The sequence below is a fragment of the Oryzias melastigma genome, linkage group LG3, assembly GCF_002922805.2.
Source record: "Oryzias melastigma strain HK-1 linkage group LG3, ASM292280v2, whole genome shotgun sequence".
NCBI lineage: Eukaryota > Metazoa > Chordata > Actinopteri > Beloniformes > Adrianichthyidae > Oryzias > Oryzias melastigma.
The window spans coordinates 4455937-4476427 of record NC_050514.1 but is presented as its reverse complement, the minus strand read 5'-3'; the positions used below and the strand labels follow the sequence as shown (position 1 = coordinate 4476427).

Genomic DNA, 20491 nt, shown 5'->3' with positions numbered 1-20491 from the left:
GATGTATTTTTGTTAAAAAAGTCACATTTTCTAATGAAATGTTCTTGTGTTTATTTAATTCATTTCAGGAGAACTTTGGAAGGTCTGTGGTTTTCTTTCAGGAGCTTTTGAAATCATTTCCATTCGTCTCTCAGACACAGAAAGGCCTCACTCTGTTCAAAGTGGATCTGTGCTCAATTTCAGAAATGAAACGCGTAACCTTTCAAAGTGCCTGTCGTTTACGTCTCCTAAAACACAAACTGCCCAAACCTCTGGAAGGATTTCCCGATGATGTGTGTTTACTTCCTGCAGGTCACATCTCATTGCTGTCATGCAGACCTCTGAATGCTGGTGGAGTGAATGACATTTTGACAGAAAATGAACATGGCTTGTTTTGTATTTTGATTGCTCGCCAGCAGATCAAGCATTCAGTCGCCGCACTCCACTCTGAACCCCACAACCTTTCTCTTCTAATATATCATTGCTGCACTCACATCCGCCCATCTCATGCATCGCATATCCTATTTCATAGAAATTCATTTTGCGGCGCTGCCCATGCTGTGCCGGTGACAGCTTATCCAGCCTCCCTGGTTGAAATCAAATCGGGTGACACTCCTGAGATATCTCTGAGGTTTCACGTGACAAAAGAAGTCACTGATCCCATTCAAGGCCACTATGTTAATGTGGCTGAAGCGCCCCGAGGCTAATAGTTTGGTTTCACACAAACCTACAAATGCTTCATCTTTTGGTTTAGAGTTGAATTAAAACAAAAGGATTTTTGATTAGGTTAGAGAAATTTTCATCAACTTTTAAAAAATGATCTTTTATTTATTTATTTTTATTGGATGGGCCCATTTTCTGTGAACACATGTGGGGGGCAGATCTGTTAGTGATGAAAAAACGAAGAGCACAGAAATCAAATGAAAGAACTCCAACAAAGATGAAAAACTAAAGTATTTCTAATAAAAAGAGGCGTAACAAACTCTAATAAGTGTTAATAAATGCTGGCCTTAAGAACATACAGTGTCGTTAGTTAAGCCAGAAGCTACGTTACTGATTTCATTTATAAATTTACACTTATTTATATATTTTTGTAAAAAAAAATTAGACATGTGGAGCGGTCCGTCATACATGGAGCACAACATGAACCAAGCATGAAAGGATTTGTGATCATTTCAATACTATGTATAATTGTTTATTTGCATTGAAACCTTTGCTGTTTGTAGGAAAACAGAAAAGAAAAATCCAAACGAAATGTCTCACCTTCTTCCCCCTTACATGTAAAAGTGTTGGCTTCAACCATGGCTTGCAGCATGCCCGTAGAAATAAATGTGCATGAATATTTTTATTAATATCTCTCACTGAGTGGTCTACAACTTTCATATTTCCTGTGGGAAATGCAGGTTTGCCCAATTTTCACCGGTAGACACCCCGGAAGTTGTGACTAAGGTTTTAATGGCTCTTTCTCTACACTCTGAAAATCTAAAAGTTCACTTCTAAATTCCATTCAACCCTGTAATATTGGAGCAAGAATACAGATCATCCAATCATACGGCAAAGCAATCAGGTTAGTTAGTCTATAGAACAGTTTATATATGAGGTGCTTTACAGAATAAAGAAAGACCACACTGACACAAATTAATATTAATGCTGTAACATCACATAAAATGTAATGTAATTTAAAATGACAAAATCGCATTTAATTATCTTTAAAGCAAGATTAAAAGAGAGGAGTACAGGCAGGAGACCTTCAGCTGTCACAGTAAAAAGGGAAGCTTTGAGTCTGTACTAAAGCCTTGTCAGAGTGAAAGCTTGTCTAACATCCACAGGAAGACTGTTCCAGATTACAGCTGCAGAAAACTGAGCGCCGCCTCACCATGTTTATTCCTGACTCCAGGCCGCTGCAGGTCTGTCCCGGAGCTTTTGGGTCTGATATGGTTCATATGGAACCGACGTGACAGATATGAACTTTAGTGCTAACCCATGAAGAGACTCTAATCTGTGAGCCACACAAAGCCCGAGCACAGACCTGAGTACAGGACTGATGTGACGGTATTTCCTGGTTTTAGTCGGTACCAAACAGCAGCGTTCTGGATGAACTGCAGCTGTTTTCCAGCATGTTTACTGATCCAGGGAGCAGATTTTCACACAGATTCAACCCACCTGAGATAAACATCTCTATAAACATCTCTAGTTTTGGTTTGGACAGGATACCTTTGATTCAGTGTTTGAAGGATGTAAAATTGCTAATGATTTTACAGATGTAGTGTGTTTAAATTTAAGCCACAGTCTATAATAGCCATATGTTTTACACTATAAAGTGCACGTAAAAGCCTTAATTAAAAGAAAGAGAGAGAAAAAGCAGTTCATCTTAAAGTATGGAGCACCTTATATCATCTATGGATTCATTCTGGTTGTGCCTACAGATGTCTGAGCTATTTTTAGAGGTACGTAGCGTTCTGTCAAAACGTTTGGTTGATCCAAATACTGTCAAGTTTGGTTTACAGGTGTTGTTAATACGCTACTTTGACTAACGCTTCTAACTTGGCTAACATGTAACATGTTGCTAACGATTTTAGAGTTATTGTTATTGAAAATGATGTCTAACGGACGCATGCATTTATGTCTGACTTTTTTGTCTTGTTTATGCATCTTTGCAAACTTACTGTATGAAAATTGACCATTTATTGACGGTTCACCTAGATTCTAAAGCTGACTAGTTAAATATTTGTAGAAAGAGACTAAAGGATTCATTATTGGCATAGAAAACCTATTCTGTGTCATAGACATGACACAGGTTTGACAAATGAAAACCACTGAAGAAAGTCAGTACAGTGACTTACTGTACTGTGACTTTATGTCTTCATAGCAACATTTTATGTATCTAAAGAGATCCAGATGATGATAAATGAGTAAATTTAACTCTGATTTTCAAATTATGTCTCCAAGTGTGTCTGTTCCAAATGTGCCTGTTTCCAAGTACAGCATTTTTCAAGTCTAAAAACTAATTTATCTTGAGATACATTCTTTTTTTTCCTTTTTTTTTTTTTTTTTACTGATAGGAAAAACATACCATATAAACTTGAGTTGTAAACTCAAACATAATGGAAATAAAAAGAGAAATGAACAGGGGACAGAAAGAAGAAAAATGTATTTTGTCTGCCTCTTTTAACAAATCAATAAACCAATCAATAAAAAAGAGAAATACAAAACATTTAGGATACAATGAGAGAAAATTGGGAAAGAAAGAAACCAAATTTTATAATTACAACATCAACCAGTGTGAAATGAACACCATACCTCGGGAATGAGAAGTGACAGATTTGTAATCATTGATTACATTGTTTTTAATGTAGTTTTTAAAACTTTATATTGTTGTAGCATTTTTAATTTTTGTGCTCAATTGATTCCATTTATTGACTCCATATATTCATACACATTGCTCATTTAGAAGTATTCTGTGTTTTGGTTTCATGAATATTTCATGTCCTTTAGATTAAATTTGTTTATGTAATGTTTTTAACTCATTTGCATAAGTACTAAAAGCTAAATTCACCAATCAACAAAATCCAGTGTCATAAGCTTAGATTTGTCAATATGTTTTAGTTGATTTAACAATATGATATTAATTTTCTGTCACTGAAGACACATTGTAAAAATCGCAACATTTGGAAAATGAAAAATTAAATACATTCTTATGGCTCAACTTTAACTCAATATTTTAATCTAAGAACACAAAAGTTTTTTAGTTCACTACATCAGTGTGTAAAATGCCAAACTACAACTAAAATGTTTAAAATGAGTTTCTGTAATTTGATTTGAATCAACATTTGGGATATTCTCTTTTGAGTTGGAGAAAGCTCTTTATTTATGAAAGGCAGGGTAGATAGATGGGGAGCTGCCAGGTTAAGGGGAAATGGAGGTGAAGGTAACGATGATGAGTTTTGTAGACGGCTAAATCATCACCGACTGCCTGTGTGACATGAATCATTTTAACAAGCCAAAACTCTCCCTCTGACACCATCAGGACGGTGGACTCACAGAACCGACTCGTCCAGAAGTCTTTGTGTTACTGCAAATACTATCAAAGATCATAGGATTTCTCATGGTTCCTTCAGAAAGAAATTAAAAACATCATGTCACACACTAATGGAATTAAATCACTAAAAACAAAGCCACTGAAAAGGGACAATAATGTTTTCTTTTTAGTTAAGATAACAACTAAAGAAGGTTTTGTTTTTAATCATCAAGAATGACAAATGATTGATGAAAAGAGAAAAAATGTAGTTCTCTGTTCTTGCATACATATTAAAAATTTATTAAAAATGTTAAAGAAATTGTTGCCACTTCTCAGTCTGGGAGGAGTTCAAACTATTTTACTTCCACAAAAACTTTAGAGTGAAAAACATAAAATGACTTTGTGTCCACTTGGTACAAATAATCATGTAATTTCATCTACAGTATATGACTGGAAAAACATATCAAACTTAGTTTGTAGAATTTGGTTATTTTTTTTATTTTGAATCCAAGCAAGCTTTCTATTTATTTCTAGAGTATTGTATTTTAAACCAACCAAAAATTAGGATTTTTTTTTTCCTCGCCACCAAACAGATCTGTGCATTAGCAATCTGTGATAATGGATCCTCGCCGGTGTGCTGATTTTCAAACGGCTAAAAAAACAAATATTAAAACTTTAACTTCATTTATTACATATTTAGTCACAAGTCCAAATTACTTATTAAAACAAGAAGTTTGTTAAATTCCATTAAATTAAATTGATTCTAACTTCACTTCAGTTCAACTCTGTTAAAAAAAACTTTTTAAAAGCAATTCACTAGCATATATATATATATATATATAGTTTCTAACCTTTTAATGTCTTTTAATCCACTCAATTTCTATGTTTTTATTTTTGGTAACCATTGTAAAAAGCCAAGGTTATGATTAACAATGATCCACTTTAGACCATTACATCCTGTACAGACTAGCTTGAGTTTTTTTTATTTTTGTTTTAAGTAAAGGCACAGGTAAACTAACAGGTTAAATCAACATGGTAAAGATCCACCCTGATGGAAATCGTGTTTTTGCTGTTTTTAAAATGGGATTTTGATGGAGTAAATAGGCTATATAAAGAAAATTCAGCTTAAAATTGCATTTCTGAGTATTTCTTTTTTCATTCATTGAATCTGGAGTAACAGGGAAGAAAAGCTGTTTAAAAAAGATCGTATTTGTGATGTAGAGATGCTTCCTGCTCTCCTGCATTCTGATTCATCCACTTGTAGGTGACTACATCCATGTACATCTTTGTTTTCCTCGTCTGATCTGGATTCCAGATCAAAACTATAGATAACTCCGATATTGCTCACCATTTTTGTTGCATGCTAATGTCAGCTAGTGGGAGAGTGCGTAAACAGATGGATGATGGGAAGTGGGGACATGCTTAATCCATGCCAAGAGGTGAATTTTTAATGAACTATTGCTGCTCTGCAGAAACTATGACCTAGAAAACAACACAGGTTTTTCAATTTTGGCTCAAAAATCCAAATTAAAATTCCACTGGAAACGTTTTTAAAATAAATGATCAAAGTGGGTCTTCAAAATCTGATGTGGGCGAGCTGATGCTTTCTTCAACATAATGGCTATGTGGTCAAATTAGAGCTAAATTGGAGAATCATATCTGCAAAAATAGAATAAAAATGAGTCTTTTTGATCAAAATATGATTAGATTTTTGTTTTTTAGCTCCCTGTGAGTCAACCACAAACTCCTCTGTGTGCCAAAGCATCCTGATGTTTGACCAAGTGAGTCGTGAACAGCTAAAGGAAAGAATCAATATATTAAACAAAAACATTTTAAATTTAAATAACAAAAAAATAGATTCTGTGGCTAGTTCAACTCTTTATCAGCCGTACAACATGCAGTTTGAGGAACACAATTCTGAAAGTCTGCAGGACTTGCAAGGTTGTTTCTGCTCCTTTAGGACACATGAACCACCTCACTTCACCTGTTTACTGTCAGGCTTGTTTTACCTCTCAGCGTCGTGTGAGCCACAGCCCCCCAACCCTGGAAGTGTTCAGCAGGAATTATGGAAGCAGCAGGCTCTCCTCATGCACAATCCACAAGCTTGTTTCCTCAAGCTGTGAGAATCCTCACACACCGGGGCCAAACTCCCCCCAATCCCCTCGCATATTCTTCATTGTCAAGACTAAATAAGGCCTTGACAGCAGCACAGGTCTGTAATCCTTCTGCTCCACGTCGCGGTAGTTTGCCTTTTACTAAAATGATAAATAAAATAATAAAGTAGAGTAAAATGAGCATGTTGATAAAAATGTAAAATCTTAAGATGGCATTTGTACGGTGGTCCTAAGGTGTAAATCACAGCAACAAATATCAATTTATGCAAAAGCATATTAAAAAACACATCAATTTAAATAACATTAAAAAGGCTAAAATCTAAAGAAATTCCAGAAGCTAAAAGAAAAAAAGGGAAAAAATATATATTTTCAGATATTAAAATGAAGTTTAAAATAATAGTAATATTAAAAAAAGAATGTGTTAGATTTTTATGTATTTTTTTAAATAGAAGGAAGCTGAATATACTCAGCCCTTGGCAAATATGTAAATATGAGATCATTCTCATCTTTTATCAAATGCCACACTGACTCTAAACACATTTCACTTGTTTTATCATTACATCAGTCAATTGGGAGCATTTTTGAAAAATTCTGTCTTAACAACAATATTCTTTTATTAAAAATCCCTAATGGTGGTGAATGTACGCTGAAACATTTAACGAGGACAGTCATTCTGCTCCTCCTTAACATTGATCTCATCTGTATGGTGGCCTAGAAGTACAAATCACCTCAACAAATCACTCAGCGCAAAAACACCAGGATCACAAGAAGAAAAGAACAAAACAAAACATGTAATAACAAAAAAGGAAATCACATTTTAGAAATAATAACTAAATACCAGAAACCTTTTTAACATTTCATTTTAACTTTTTAGGAAATTACTTTTATTTTTTTAAATGTTCATTTTTTATGTTGTTTTTGGAATAGCTTTAGGTTTCTGGAATTTTCTTTTTTTTATCAGTTTTTATTTTCAAACAACAATTACAACAAAAAAATGAACAAACAAGCTAAAAAAATAAAACCACTTAACGCAGAAAAACGAGGGATCACAAGTACAACTAAAGAAAACAAAACAAAAATGTCAAAAAAAAGGAAATTGAATTTAATACATGAAAACTAAATACTATAATTTTTTTCAAACTTTTTATTTAAACTTCTCAGGAAATTATTTTTATTTTTCAAAATATACATTTTTATGTTGTTTTTAGAATAGCGTATTGGTTTCAGGATCTTTTTTTTTTTGTCTTAATTTTTTTAACAAGAACCACAACAAAAAATAAACAAACTATCTAAAAAAACAAGAAACAACAAAACAATTCAAGTTTATTCCAGAATCAAAGACATAATAAGAATGTTAACATGTAAAGATTTTAGGGTCCAAAGCTTGAGAAATGGCTGCTGCCCATCGAGTAGACGGTAAAATCTGACAGCTGTAGTCGTCTTTGTCTGTGCGATTGTATCCGCTAATGAGCTTTACCAGCTGTTAGTCCTGGAGTTTTCAGTATGTTTTGGGGTTTGGCTCGCCGTTGCAGCTGAGCCCTCGATAGCATGTGCATCCAGGTGTCATATTCCCATCACTGTTGATTGGCGCCGAAGTCAATAAAGATTTGGGATTACTGCCAAGTCATCTGATGAAGAACTAAATGCCAGTAGTGTGTTTACAAAACCCAGAACGTATTGAGTCTTCTGTCTGTCAGGAAGGAGCTTTAGCCTGACAAACGGCTGCTGTTCGTTTGTCAATTTTAACTTCACAGCCCCACATGTGTGGGCTGCTCGTGACAATGGCACTACCTGAGACAATACCTGAGAATTAACATATAGATGGATAAATAATTGAAGCAGCTTTACTTGATGTCATTTCTAAAGGACATCTTGTCTTTTAAGTTGGAAAATGAACCAGTATCTCTGAGAAAGATTACAACTCTACCCACTGAGCTGGAGCAAAAACAGTTCAGGCTTTTTTAAATATAGATTATTGTACTCTTCATTCTTGGTATTTGGATGCAGACATGTTTTTATGCATAATTCTGTAACGCGTCGTGATTCTTTCTTTTTTTTTGAAAGAGCAGTTTTTATGTGACAATGAATCTTACTCAAAGTGTTTATTTTCCTAAGATATTAAGATTTATCACTAACCTATTCACTAAAAGGTCATCACAGATGCAGATCTGTGTGTGGATTTAAACAAAAGAAACAATATTCTCTCACCGGACACTTTTTGGGCACACCCGTCCAACTGCTCGTTAACACAAATTTCTAATCAGACAAGACAGAAACTCAATGCATTTATGTGTGTAGACATAATCAAGATGGATGGGTGTTCAGCCGATAAATCTGCAGCAACTGTGTGATGCTATCATGTCAATATGGTCCAAACTCTGATGAATGTTTCCAGTACCTTGTTGGATCTATGCCACCACAGATTAAGGCAGTTCTGAAGTCACAAGGGGGTCCAACACAGTAATAGCAAGGATACCTAATAAAGTGACCATTGAGAGTAGTGGCTCTGTGATTTCTCTACTTGTCTTCAGCTGAAACTCAAGATCAAAAAGTGGTTTATTTATGGTCATGTTGAGAGGCTGGGCAGACTTGTGGGAATGTTATGAGTGATAATGTCTCAAGCAGACTTCTCTAACACCAGATTGTTTATAAAACTGAGTATGATATCCACACTGGATATTAAGTCCAAATACCTCATATTTGCTGTAAAAAGTATTAACTACAGATGTTTTGTTTTTTTTAATAGATGTTTGTTGTTATTTTCCATTTCTCCGAGTCTCTTAAGGTGTTTTTGCTTCAGGACTGGCAAGTCAGGCTTGCTTATCTTTTTTTCTTTTCGCCCTAGGTTTTATATGAGGCTGCAGCAGAGGTCAAACAATAAAAATCTGAATTTATGTGATTTCGGATGGTCCTGGAGGTTTTGCAGCTGGGCAGCAATTTGATAAATAGCCCTAAATCTGCCTTGAATTTTTATTTAGTGCATGACTCTCCCCACATTGATCCAACCCAGAAATATTTAGCGGCGTGGAAAAGGAAAACACATTTTCTGGTTCCCTGATATATTAAGCAGCGGTAAGATGGAGAAAAGCTTGTGTTTGGTTTCCCTGGCTCTGACTCAGCTTCTTTACATAAGGAGATTTAAAAACAGCACAATCATAAAAGCATGTCTGCTGAAATGAATAATTAATTAGAGCAGAGCAATAGCTTGTTATGATAGCACTTTCCTTTTTTTCCTGCTGTGCATCATTTTGTCCTTTTTTTCTTCTTCTTCTGAATGCATCACAATCTTGCACATGGTTCTGTCTGTTAAAGAGCTATGGAGCCATATGCCTGACATATCAAATGTCACATCTCTTTTGATTTCAGCCCTCAGCGACTTGCAGAGAAGTTCTTATGCTTTGATAATTCATGTCCTTTTCATCACGTTATGTAATGAACTAAGCAGACATCAATATATTTCTTCTGGTGGTGCTTACCTGTCTTTTTTTTTTTCTTTAAGAACTCCTGAAGATGTTACTGTTTCAAAAGAGACTTTGATGTTTGCTCTGGGAAGATGTGAAGTAACGTGGAATCCTTTTTTTAAGTTAATAATGCTTTTAGGTATGTCAGACATAAAAGACTGAGGCCAGGCTTGTGTCTTTGATGGCATATGATGTCTTATCTGCTCCTAAGTTCACAGTCGAGCTGAATAAACCTAAAACTGCAGGAATTTGATTGGGACGGTTTCCCTGGAAGATAAGGCAGCTATAGAAGAAAGGGGTTTGGCTGCCATGGAGATCATAAGCCTTAGACTATGCTCACATGTCCCAAAATGCCACCGCGCAGCGACCTAAATGCAGGTTTTTCAGCAAATTCGGCGGGTGGCTGTGCTGTGGCGTTTGTAATCGCGAGGCGGCAGTTGCATTTTTGAACGTTGCACGATAGCCATGGAGATTGTAGGAAAAAGTTTCAACCTTATGGTGACTGGACAATTTTTTGACATTGGCAGGCACATTTAGAGGTCGTGCGGTGGCAGTCCAGTGGCAGGCAGGTGGCAGGAAGGCAGCAGCCTGATACTTGACTGGTAGGAGAGTCTCCAAGTTCCCCAAAATCTTCTAATGATTAGCTGATACCAGGCACCACTTTCCCCCTGTGCTGCTGTCCTAACAATTGTACGATGGAAGCACAGGGACTCAACGAAGACTGTTGAGATGGGCTTGGGGTGCGGTGTTGACCAGATGTCAATCTGATGATCCCGGCCACCGTGGGTCAAAATGGGGAGACGGCACTGATGTTGTTCAAAACTCATCATGACATTGAAAGCAGCACAGTGACTCAGAGACCTGCGTACTGCTGAGTTGCAGTTGATGCTGAGAAGAACACAAAGAAGACAGAACATTGGACTTTGTTTGGAGCCATCCATCCATCCACCTTCTCCCGCTCATCTGGGACCAGGTTGCTGGGGCAGCAGTCAACCAAAGATGCCCTGACTTCCCTCTCCCCGGCCACTTCCTCCAGCTCCTCTGGGGGGACCCCAAGGCATTCCCAGCCCAGCTGAGAGACATAGTCTCTCCAGTGTGTCCTGGGTCTTCCCCGGGGCCTCCACCCAGTGGGACATGCCTGGAACACCTCTCCAGGGAGGCGTCCAGGAGGCATCCGGACCAGATGCCCGAGCCACCCCAACAGGCTCCTCTCAATGTGGAGGAGAAGCGGCTCTTCTCCGAGCTCTCTCCGTGTGGCCGAGCTTCTGCCCCTATCACTATGGGAACACCCAGCCACCCTCCGGCAGAAACTCATTTTAGCCGCTTGTATTCGGGATCTCGTACTTTCTGTCATGACCCAGAGTTCATGACCATGAATGAGTACTGGAACAAAGATCGACCAGTAATTTGGGAGCTTTGCTTTCTGGCTCAGCTCTCTTTTCACCACAACGGACCGGTACAACGACCGCAAAATGGTAGACGCCGCTCCAATCCTCCTGTCGATCTCACGCTCCGATCTTCCCTCACTAGTGAACAACATTCATTCATTCATAAGTTCATCTTCTTGTCCGCTTTTTCCCTTTCGGGGTCGCGGGGGTGCCGGAGCCTAACCCGGCTACTGAAGGGCGAAGGCGGGGTACATACCCTGGACAGGTCGCCAGTCTGTCGCAGGGCCTAGTGAACAACACCCCAAGATATTTAAACTCCTCCACCTGTGTCAGGAGCACTTCACCCACCGAAAGAGGGAAAACTACCTTTCTCTGGTCTTTCTCCTGTGTTGGGAGGCATGTTGTCTACTCACCCATACTCACCCATACGGCGGGGTTGATCTGTACTGTATTGGTACTGCCGGTTTGTGAGTTCTCCAGGCCCATGGAGGGTCATAGAGAGAAGCAGCTGCATTTTAAAGGGAACAACTGTGATAGTTCGGAACCAACCAAATAATGACAGACCCAGAGATATCTTGTAACCCTTGTGCTTTCCTAGGTATGTTGACGCTGGGAAAGGGGTCAAGGCCTGCTTGTAATACTCACTCCACACGATGTTTCCTGCACCTCACCAGTTTCACCCTTACGTACTTAAGCAGGTTTTTTAAGTGTTCTCTACAACCTGTGACCCGCAGCATGCCCGCAGAAAAAACATGCATGAACTTTTTCCATCTACAGACTCACCAAGTGGTCTTCAGTCTTACAGTTTCATGCGGGCCATCTGTGTCCCCTGTTCTTGTTTGCCAGCTTTGCTTGTTTGGCAGCTGGGACAAAAGGTCTTAGAGACTTTAGAGAATACATACTTCCTTTACTCTGACGTAGAGGTTTAATTAAACAATCCCTGTGTTGAGTGTAGCATGCAGAGCATTAGAGATGTTATCAGCAGGTTCACATATGTGTGCAAATGTTTTCTGATGGCGTGTGGTTTTTGCCTCCACAGCCGTGCTATGAGCGGGTTAAGGACTGGCTGAGTGAGAACCTGGTGGCACTTTGGATCTTCGCTCTATGCACAGCACTGACTCAGGTAAGCTCCCAGGCAAATTTAAAGAAAAAAAATAGTCTTTGATACTAAAGAGTAGATGAAAAATTGAGAAATTAAAGGCCACATGGGGAAACGGGGGTGGGGGTAGTGGGGGCTTGACTAATCTAAAAGATGTTCTGCCTCCCCTCAAAATGAGTTATATATGACACGCTGTCGCAATCTCAGAGAAGAGACGTCTAAAAAGTTGAAGTGTGCGAGGCTGCTGTGATCCTGCAGGCTGATTTTCAGTCGGAGCACCCTGAGGGCGTGAAGCAAAACAAACAGCCAAAAACCTGTAATCATTGCAGATTTATCTCAGTCTCTCATCTTTTGCTGGTCTGTTTACAAGCTGCGCTCATTCATGGGGCTTCAAATGAGAACGTTTTACCATCCACAGTGGAGTCTTTAAAATAAAGTAAGATTATTGGAAAGATGTCTTTACTGTTTCATGACGTGAAAGTATAGACAACAATCATGGGTGAACGAACCCAAGTTATGTTAACACCAGTGTCAGTAATGTGTGTTCTAGTGACTGGTTTCAATGAAAAGTCTATGTAAACGCGTGGTACAGGCTTCCGCTTCTTGTTCACGCTTCGCCATGCAAGATTGTATGACTGTTTTTGGGCTCTAAGAACAAACTGTGTGTCATTGAATGTGCGCATTTACAGTTAAGCCAGGTAAAACTTTGACCAATCAGGTACGCAGATTTGGTAGGGACATATGGATAGCGTCGCTTTTCATTCATGGATGGGGTTCCCTTTAAATCACGATAGTGCCAAACATTGAAAATTGACCATGAAGGAAAAAATTAATAACTGCGTTTGTGTCGTTTGAATCATAGAACACCAAGTCTTTCATATATCGGAAATAGAGCTGTGAAAGAAAAAGCCTGGAGCAAGATTTGCGAAAATGTACCACTTTGATATTTCGCACCAAACCTCTTCCAAGTGTGGGTGTTGGAAAGTAGTAAACAGTAGAAAAAGAAGAACCAGTGTGTACACCAGGGGTGTCCAAAGTCAGTCCTCGAGGGCCGGCCTCCTGCTGGTTTTCCAGAAATCCTGCCTTATCTGCTGCTGATTACCTGAATCAGGTGTGTTTGGCCAATAAGGAACTTCAATGGCAAGTTGGTTGGAAAACATGTAGGACACCGGCCCTCGAGGACTGACTTTGGACACCCCTGATGTACACAGTTTACTACATTACTTAACTTGCCGTGACACATTCTTGAACGGGCGTTACATGTCTGGAGTAAATGTAGTAATAGAGCTAGGAAGCTATCACACTTTGACTTTTTATAAAAAAAACTCAGCTGGTCATAAAAATTCACCAACGTCTCTAAAACCCCATAAATGTGAAGAATGAAAGCTTCATTCTAACTGAAAACTGTCAGTCTTGGCATGTTTATGTCATGTTTTATATCACCTGTCAATGTTCCATTTATGTGATGTACAGGATTATTTCAACCCATTGATGGCTCACACTCGAAACAAGACAGTCTTGGAGCAATCAGTACACTGCAAAAACAGAATCTAAAGGCAGAATAAAGACCTTTGATTGAAGGAAAATTGTCTTTTGACAATTATGACAATTTTCAATTTTACTATTGGAAGTTTTTCAATAGTAAAAGTATCTTAGTTTGAGAAAACATGTTTTGGTGACTAGATTTTTTTAACTTAAAATAAGAATTTGTGTTCGTAAGACCATTTTTCTTACCCCACTGGCATTTTTTTTTCTTATTTAAAGAAAATTTGCCAAAGGGGTAGGAATTTTTTACTTATTTCTAAAAGGGCCTCATTTTGCAGTGTGGTTGAATAATCAGTCCAAAACAGCCTTCGCATACCTCTTGATAAACTACAGATTTTTATTTTATTTTAAAACTGTCCAAATCCAGGCCTCGAGGTCCAGCCTCCTGCTGGTTTTTCCATAAATCTTTCCTTATCTGCTGTTGATTACCTGGATCAGGTGTGTTTGGCCAATAAGGAGCTTCAATGGGAGGATATTTGGAAATTATGTAGAACAACGGCCCTCAAGACCTGGATTCTGACACCCCTGAACTACATGGTTCAACTCCAGGGATAGGCAACTCCAGGCCTCGAGGGCTGCTGTATCCAGATATCTAGGCCCTACTCATGACTGATTACCTGGTTCAGGTGTATCCAGTTAGAACATGTATTTTGGAGAACATGCAGGACTGTGGTCATGGAGTTGCCCATCCCTGTAAAAATCAGAGCACTATCTGGTCTCAAACGTACACCTCCCACACAAAGACAGAACAACTCTCTTCAGTGCTGCACAGATACGCCTTTACCTGTCTGTTTTTAGGACAGAAGAAAAAGTGAAACATGAATAACAAGTATTTGTTTTTACAATTTATTTATTGTGTTAGTGACAAAAGACGTGCTGCAGTGAAAGATTGCACTTCTCTGGAAAGGAATCTGTGAAATGAGATTTTCTACACTGGAGTTATATTCAATCTAACTGAGACAACAAAACAAAAATCCGTCATCACTGTCATTAAGCTTCACACCAGGTATTTGTGGTGTGTTCAAGAACATGGATTCTTGAACACGCTTTTAGGACATGGAATCAACAGAGGACTGTCGCTGCCCGATAATCAAATCTTGCAAATCTTGTTCCAGGCTTTTTCTTTCACTTTATTATAAAACATTAAACACTTGGTGTTGGTAAGATATACATTTCTGATTAGAAGTTATGAACTGGATATTGATGATTCATGTAGGGTTTCCGGACATGTGTCTCCTGCTCTCCTTAACTCTGAAATTTGATAACATCAATGATATTAATGATCCTTTATAACCTGAATCTGTTATTGTAGAGTATAAATATTTGATATTAAGTCCTGAACCAGATATTGATAATTCATGGAGAGAAAATGCTATGGTTGAGCCGGGGTGGGATTATATAAGTTCACTTCCTCCCACTCCCTTTCAAGGGATCTGTAATTAGACGCCTAGTTATCTTGTGTCTGACATATCTTTGTACGGATGTAAATCCTCTGTTGATTGTATTGCACAGGCATTATACTTGTTTTTGATTGCTTGAAATACACAATTTCAAATCAAATCAAATTAAACATAATTCTGGTTAGGCACAAACCACAATCCTTAATTTCTCCTCCATGATCAATTTTCAGACGGTTGGCACTTCCATGTTTTGAAAAGGACACTATCCACAATTCTGAGTCCCTTATTGGTCAAAGTTCAACTGGTTTATCTTTCAGTGTGTGTTTAATGACCTTGTGTTTGTATGTGGAGCGCAAGAACATGCAAGTTTTGAAACTTGGAAGCACAAAATGTGCATTTTCACACATTTACATTAAAAACATTTACTCACATACACATTTCTGAGCTGGGTATGAATGTAGCCTGATATCTGCAGGACTAGACAGGACCTATCCAAGACGTTACATACAGAAAAATTTATTTTACCTGAATTCAGAATGTGAACATTTCAGTGCGCTTGTTCTTAACTGAAACAGAATAAGCTAAATATAGAAAATTAGAAACCGAGCTTTGAATAGGATTCATCTTTGACCATGTTGGAAGGTTTTGATAGAAACACAAGAAATGCAGGAGCAAAATGTTTTAATCCATGTGAAGCAGCCATGAAATGAAAAACTCTTAGCTGGTTAATGCATGAGCACATGGTCAAGTATGCCTGGGATGTGGATAAACATTAATGTTTGATACGCTTTCTTCTATGTATATTTCTGCTCCACGAGTTATAGAACTAACCTCCACAGTATGAGCCTGTATTGAATTTAAATAGGTTCAAGAAAACCATCATTTCAGTTATATATACAGTATATGTACAGTATATACAAGATCAGTCTAGAAGCATGCGTAACTTGTCATGGGTAGATTAGGAAAAACTGTGTTTTTAGTTGAACCAGTCAAGCTCAATCAGATTGAACGAGTGGCAATCTTGTTGCAGTGAGGATTTCTGCTGGGAAGTCTCAGGCTCTGACATTGCCTTGGCTTTGCTTTGACATGAACCCCCCCCTACCCTTAAATGACTGCTGCTGAAAAGGCGCCATGCTGTTCGACAGAAACTGCACACGCCGGCAGCATTAGCTTCCTCCAGGAGGACAAAAGCCAGCACACAACTAAAACCGCTCAGAAACAGCTTGAAGAAAAAGACAGAAAGCTTATAGTATTGACCCGGCCTGTTCACTCCCCAGATCCCAGTCCGATCAAGAATCTGCAGAGAGAGCCGAGAAATAAAAAAATCAGAAAAAACCTCTGTTTGCCTAGTACTCCAAAAGTCTGCATCCAACAGCCAGAGTCTGCGGGACAGTCGAGACGTCCGTCCACACATTCTTATACATTTCACTCACACACGTGCTTCAATCTTTTCTCACAACCTTCATGGAATCTACACTCATCTGATCCAATAGATGAACTTATAGATTTTTGTTGAAAACTTTGGAACTGTAAATGAAAAAGCCTGATGTAGCATTCACCTCTGGCGCAGCAGGGGTCACATTTGTGTCTGCCACCTCTCTTTTGAAGCGTCAAATTTACAGCTTGACAACTTGACGCCGTGTCTGTGGAGGAACCGCACAAGAACTTCATTTGTTGACCACATCATGGAAAACATGGATGATGTTGAGCGAGTAGATGGGGTTTATAAGTTTTGGAGAGCTTTACAGAGGCACCAGCAAGCCATGCCTGGGTCCAACAGATCATTCAGAACCTCTCTCTCCAGAGAGGGGGTGAATAGAAATAAAACTGCAGGATCTTTTTGTTATTGTCTTGATTGGAAATAAATAAAACATTATAAGCCTGTGGAGCTAGAGCGCCGTGGCCACTGCAATCGCAGCGGATTTCTGTCTGCCGGGTATCCAACCCCTGGCGGGGCAACATAGTAAGCTCCACCGCATGCTAGCTATGCTGTCCACCGGGCGGCTGGCTAGAGTAGCGCTCTGGCTCCATGGGCTCTGTGACAGGCTTGCAACTCGTCCAGGGCGTATCCCGGCTTCACCCAATAGTAGTCGTCATGGACTCCAGCAACCTCGCGGTCTCAGCGCGTTAAGGAAATTGACAAAAATCCTTGCATAGAGCGGCCAAAAAACGTCAGGTGCCCAAAGCTGAGTGCCTGATTGGTTGACGTGCCACGTCAATCTCGCCGCATCACGCCTGACGCCCGAATGCAAAACATTCTCATTCCCAAGTTGTGACATTTTGACGCATAATTAGGGACCCTCTGTGTCAAAAAATGACATTTTGGGTGTCGTTTTTTTGATGTCCTGGCTGTTTCAATTAAATCAAGGCTTCTCAACCTCCGGGACGAGGACCGAACCGGTATTCTAACCCTAACCGTAACCTCGTATCGAACTCAAATCGGCTACATTCCAAGGTTCGGTTGGTGTCTTATACCAAGTCCGACAAAATGACCGGACCCCTGATTTATTGGGATCAGCCAGCATGTCAAAAAATGAAGAGGTGAGGATTCCCAAAACGTCAAAAAGTGACGCGGGGTTGGAGGGCCTTAACCATGCGTCAAAATGCGACGACTTGGGAATGAGAATGTGTTGCCAAATATTGCCTCAAGACCTCAAACCGCGTTGACTTGACATTGAAACTTGAGGTTGCCGCTAGGGAACTTTGGGCCCCATGAAAATAATTTTTATAGAGCCACTAACACAGCAGCAAATTTGCATTAGTAGCCTCTGTGGGACTCCCCTCAGTCTGGGCCCCTAGAATCAGCCACTTTTACCTCCCTTTTCGGCGCCCCAGCCTAAAAGTAAGTTAGTCTGAAATATAAATAGCTGCCTCGATGGCTTTATTGCAATGAGCGCCTGTTAAAAAAAAGGAAAAAACTATTTTCTGAAAAGTTCTATTTATAGTATTACTCAAGCCAGCTGCAGTGTTGTACTTTGACATTGAATCCCCAAAGGGAGTTCTTCAAATTACACAACTCTGATTAATATTGTTGTTGTGAGGATTTACAGGCCTCAGGAAAAAAAGAATCAAACAGCATCTTTTCAGAACAAAACGATATTTAAATAATCTGTTACACAAAACTGTAACACCTAATCATTGTGATCTTGTAAATGATATAAACAAACCATTTTGATATTGCAGACGCGTAAAGGTAAATGTTACGTGAGCTGGAACGAAATAGCAGTGCAATGGATCACTAGACACAGTTTAACACATACGTGTACTGCGGACCCCGCCACCTCCTCGCACCGTTCACATCTAATGCAATTCGGATCAAATTCATGTACATTGTCTTTGTTTTAACAAGCGTCAAAGATGCTGCTTGACGGCTTTCCAAAAGGGTGTTAACCTGAAGCTCCCGCCCTGTGTGGGAGGAGCTTCAGTCAAAACCGTCTCTCAACCTCATCATGAAGGAAGATAAGATCAGGTTTATTTATTTTGAAGAGCTGAATAAAAGCAGGTTCTGGGTTCAGAGAATCTCTCTGCACAGGAGAAATTCACTCCCCCCTCTGTAACAGTGACATGCGGTCATGGGACGGCAGTATGGCAAGCAAAAGGGATCAAAAATCATCAGGAAAAGCAGGCAGGGCCTCACCTGCACAGGTTCTACGGATAGTTATTATTGTTTGAAATATTGAAATCTTCCCACAATTTCCATAAAACAATTAATACCAAAAATATATTTTTTAACTGTTTATTTTAATTTGGGCTTTAGGGGGGTGGGACAAGAGAAATGTGCATTTTTGTGGTTACTCCAAACAGATTTGGTATTTTCTAAACTATTTTCAAGCCTTCTTTTGTCTCAGTCTCTGTAGATTTGGTCTCAAGACATGTAAATGTAATCAGAAATGACATGTTTTGTTTGTGTACGAAGATGTTTTGTTTTCATAAATGGGCCTCAAAGAGCAAATGTTTTGATGTAATATGTGTGTGTGTGTGAGTGTATTTGTGCTTTCAAGTACTTTATTTATGTTTTGAAGCTTTTTTAAAAAAAGGTTTTGGGGCTTTTATCTTGCTTTTTTCTTTTTACTGATCCAAAAAATTATCCGAACGGTAAACCTTAAAACTGTGACATAATCTGAACTGTGAGTTTGGTAATCCATTACACTCCTAAAACGAAATGTGTAATATTTTACCAGAGCAGGTTGTGAGGACAGAAGTTAAGTGATTAGTCTCTTGTGTCTAAAAAGAAATTCAAAATGTGTATTTTTTGGGCATTGTTGATCACATATAATTAAGGAAATGAGCGTAAGAACCATGAATTTGTGCTCAAATGTCCACAGGGGACATGTGATCCCATTAACTTCTGAAATGTCTCTTGTGTCGCTGCAGATCCTGGGTCTCGTCTTCTCTATGACAATGTTCTGCCAGGCAGTGAAAGTGGAAACATTCTACGCCTAGCAGCCGACCCTTCTGCCCTTCAGCGCACTTGGATTGTTTTCTCATTAGAGATGGACATGTATAGATCCCCCCTTCCCCTTCCTCGCCACCCCTCCGCATTGACAGACTCTTCTTTCCGAGGCTTGTCCTCCCCGCAACATTTGATCTGGGATGTCGGCTCCGTTTTTCTGCTAACCATCAGCCAGCGCAGCGTCTGTGTTTTTTCTCAGTTTTGCTCTGTGTTAATAGCTTTTTTCTGTGATACATTTTCCAAAACAGTACTATAAACATCTATTAAAAAAAACTGTGTAACGCTGTTTTTAATAAGAGCTTTCTTTTAAATTATTTCAAAATTTCTATGTGTTTTCAGTGTGGGAGCTCCGGTGAAGAAAAGTGCACTGTGTGACGGTTTGCAAGTGCATGTCTCCTGCCATGATGTGTATTAAATGTTTTGGCTTGACAAACCAGAACATGTCATGTCGTCATTTCCTCAAGTGGAAACTATCAAGCTGCTTAAAGTCCTACTCTGATCATCAAAGTGTTCTCAGTGGTCTTTTATTTATGATTACAGCGTTTTTAGCTAAAATCAAAAAACGTTTGTTATTTAAGGACATCGTTTCTACAGTTCCTTAGATTTCCCCCTTTGAGTTGTGGGTGGGACCGTTGGCACAAAATAAGCCCACCCCCACTTCCCATCCATCTCGCTAATGTAGTGAACATTGATGCATGCTAGTTTTGCACAAAGACTTCTGGGAAATTTATAGAGCACTTGATTTTGGAACAGTAGATTCGGACAGCACTAGAAAATGGCGAACGCGCTATATAGTGAGTAAGGAAGGAACTCGGACATACCCAAAATCTGTCTTTTCTGGCACTTCTCCTCTATTGAGGTATCCATCCCATCTCACAGGTGTGCCTGATGCTGCTTAGACAGCTGGATTATTGGAGTGGAGCAGGGTGTTTGTGGCCCGCGGATTGTAGCTTCTACGTCACTGCTACAACTTTTTACCAACAGTATTTCTTCCTCTGCTCCTGATTCACAACAATTTGAACAAAGAAATGCAA

The 20491-nt window shown here is 39.1% G+C and overlaps 1 protein-coding gene across 3 annotated transcripts in view; it reads left to right on the top strand.

The window, feature by feature from the left end:
* tspan4a (tetraspanin 4a) overlaps positions 1-19893 on the top strand; it is a 267431-nt gene extending 247538 nt beyond the window's left edge. For all 3 annotated transcript variants that reach the window (XM_024295289.2, XM_036216896.1, XM_024295288.2), the window contains 2 exons: positions 12000-12083; positions 19379-19893. In XM_024295289.2, the coding sequence (XP_024151057.1) occupies positions 12000-12083; positions 19379-19447 (153 nt within the window). In that variant the 3' untranslated portion in view covers positions 19448-19893. The remainder of the gene's footprint in view (positions 1-11999; positions 12084-19378) is intronic.
* The last annotated feature ends 598 nt before the right edge of the window (positions 19894-20491 follow it).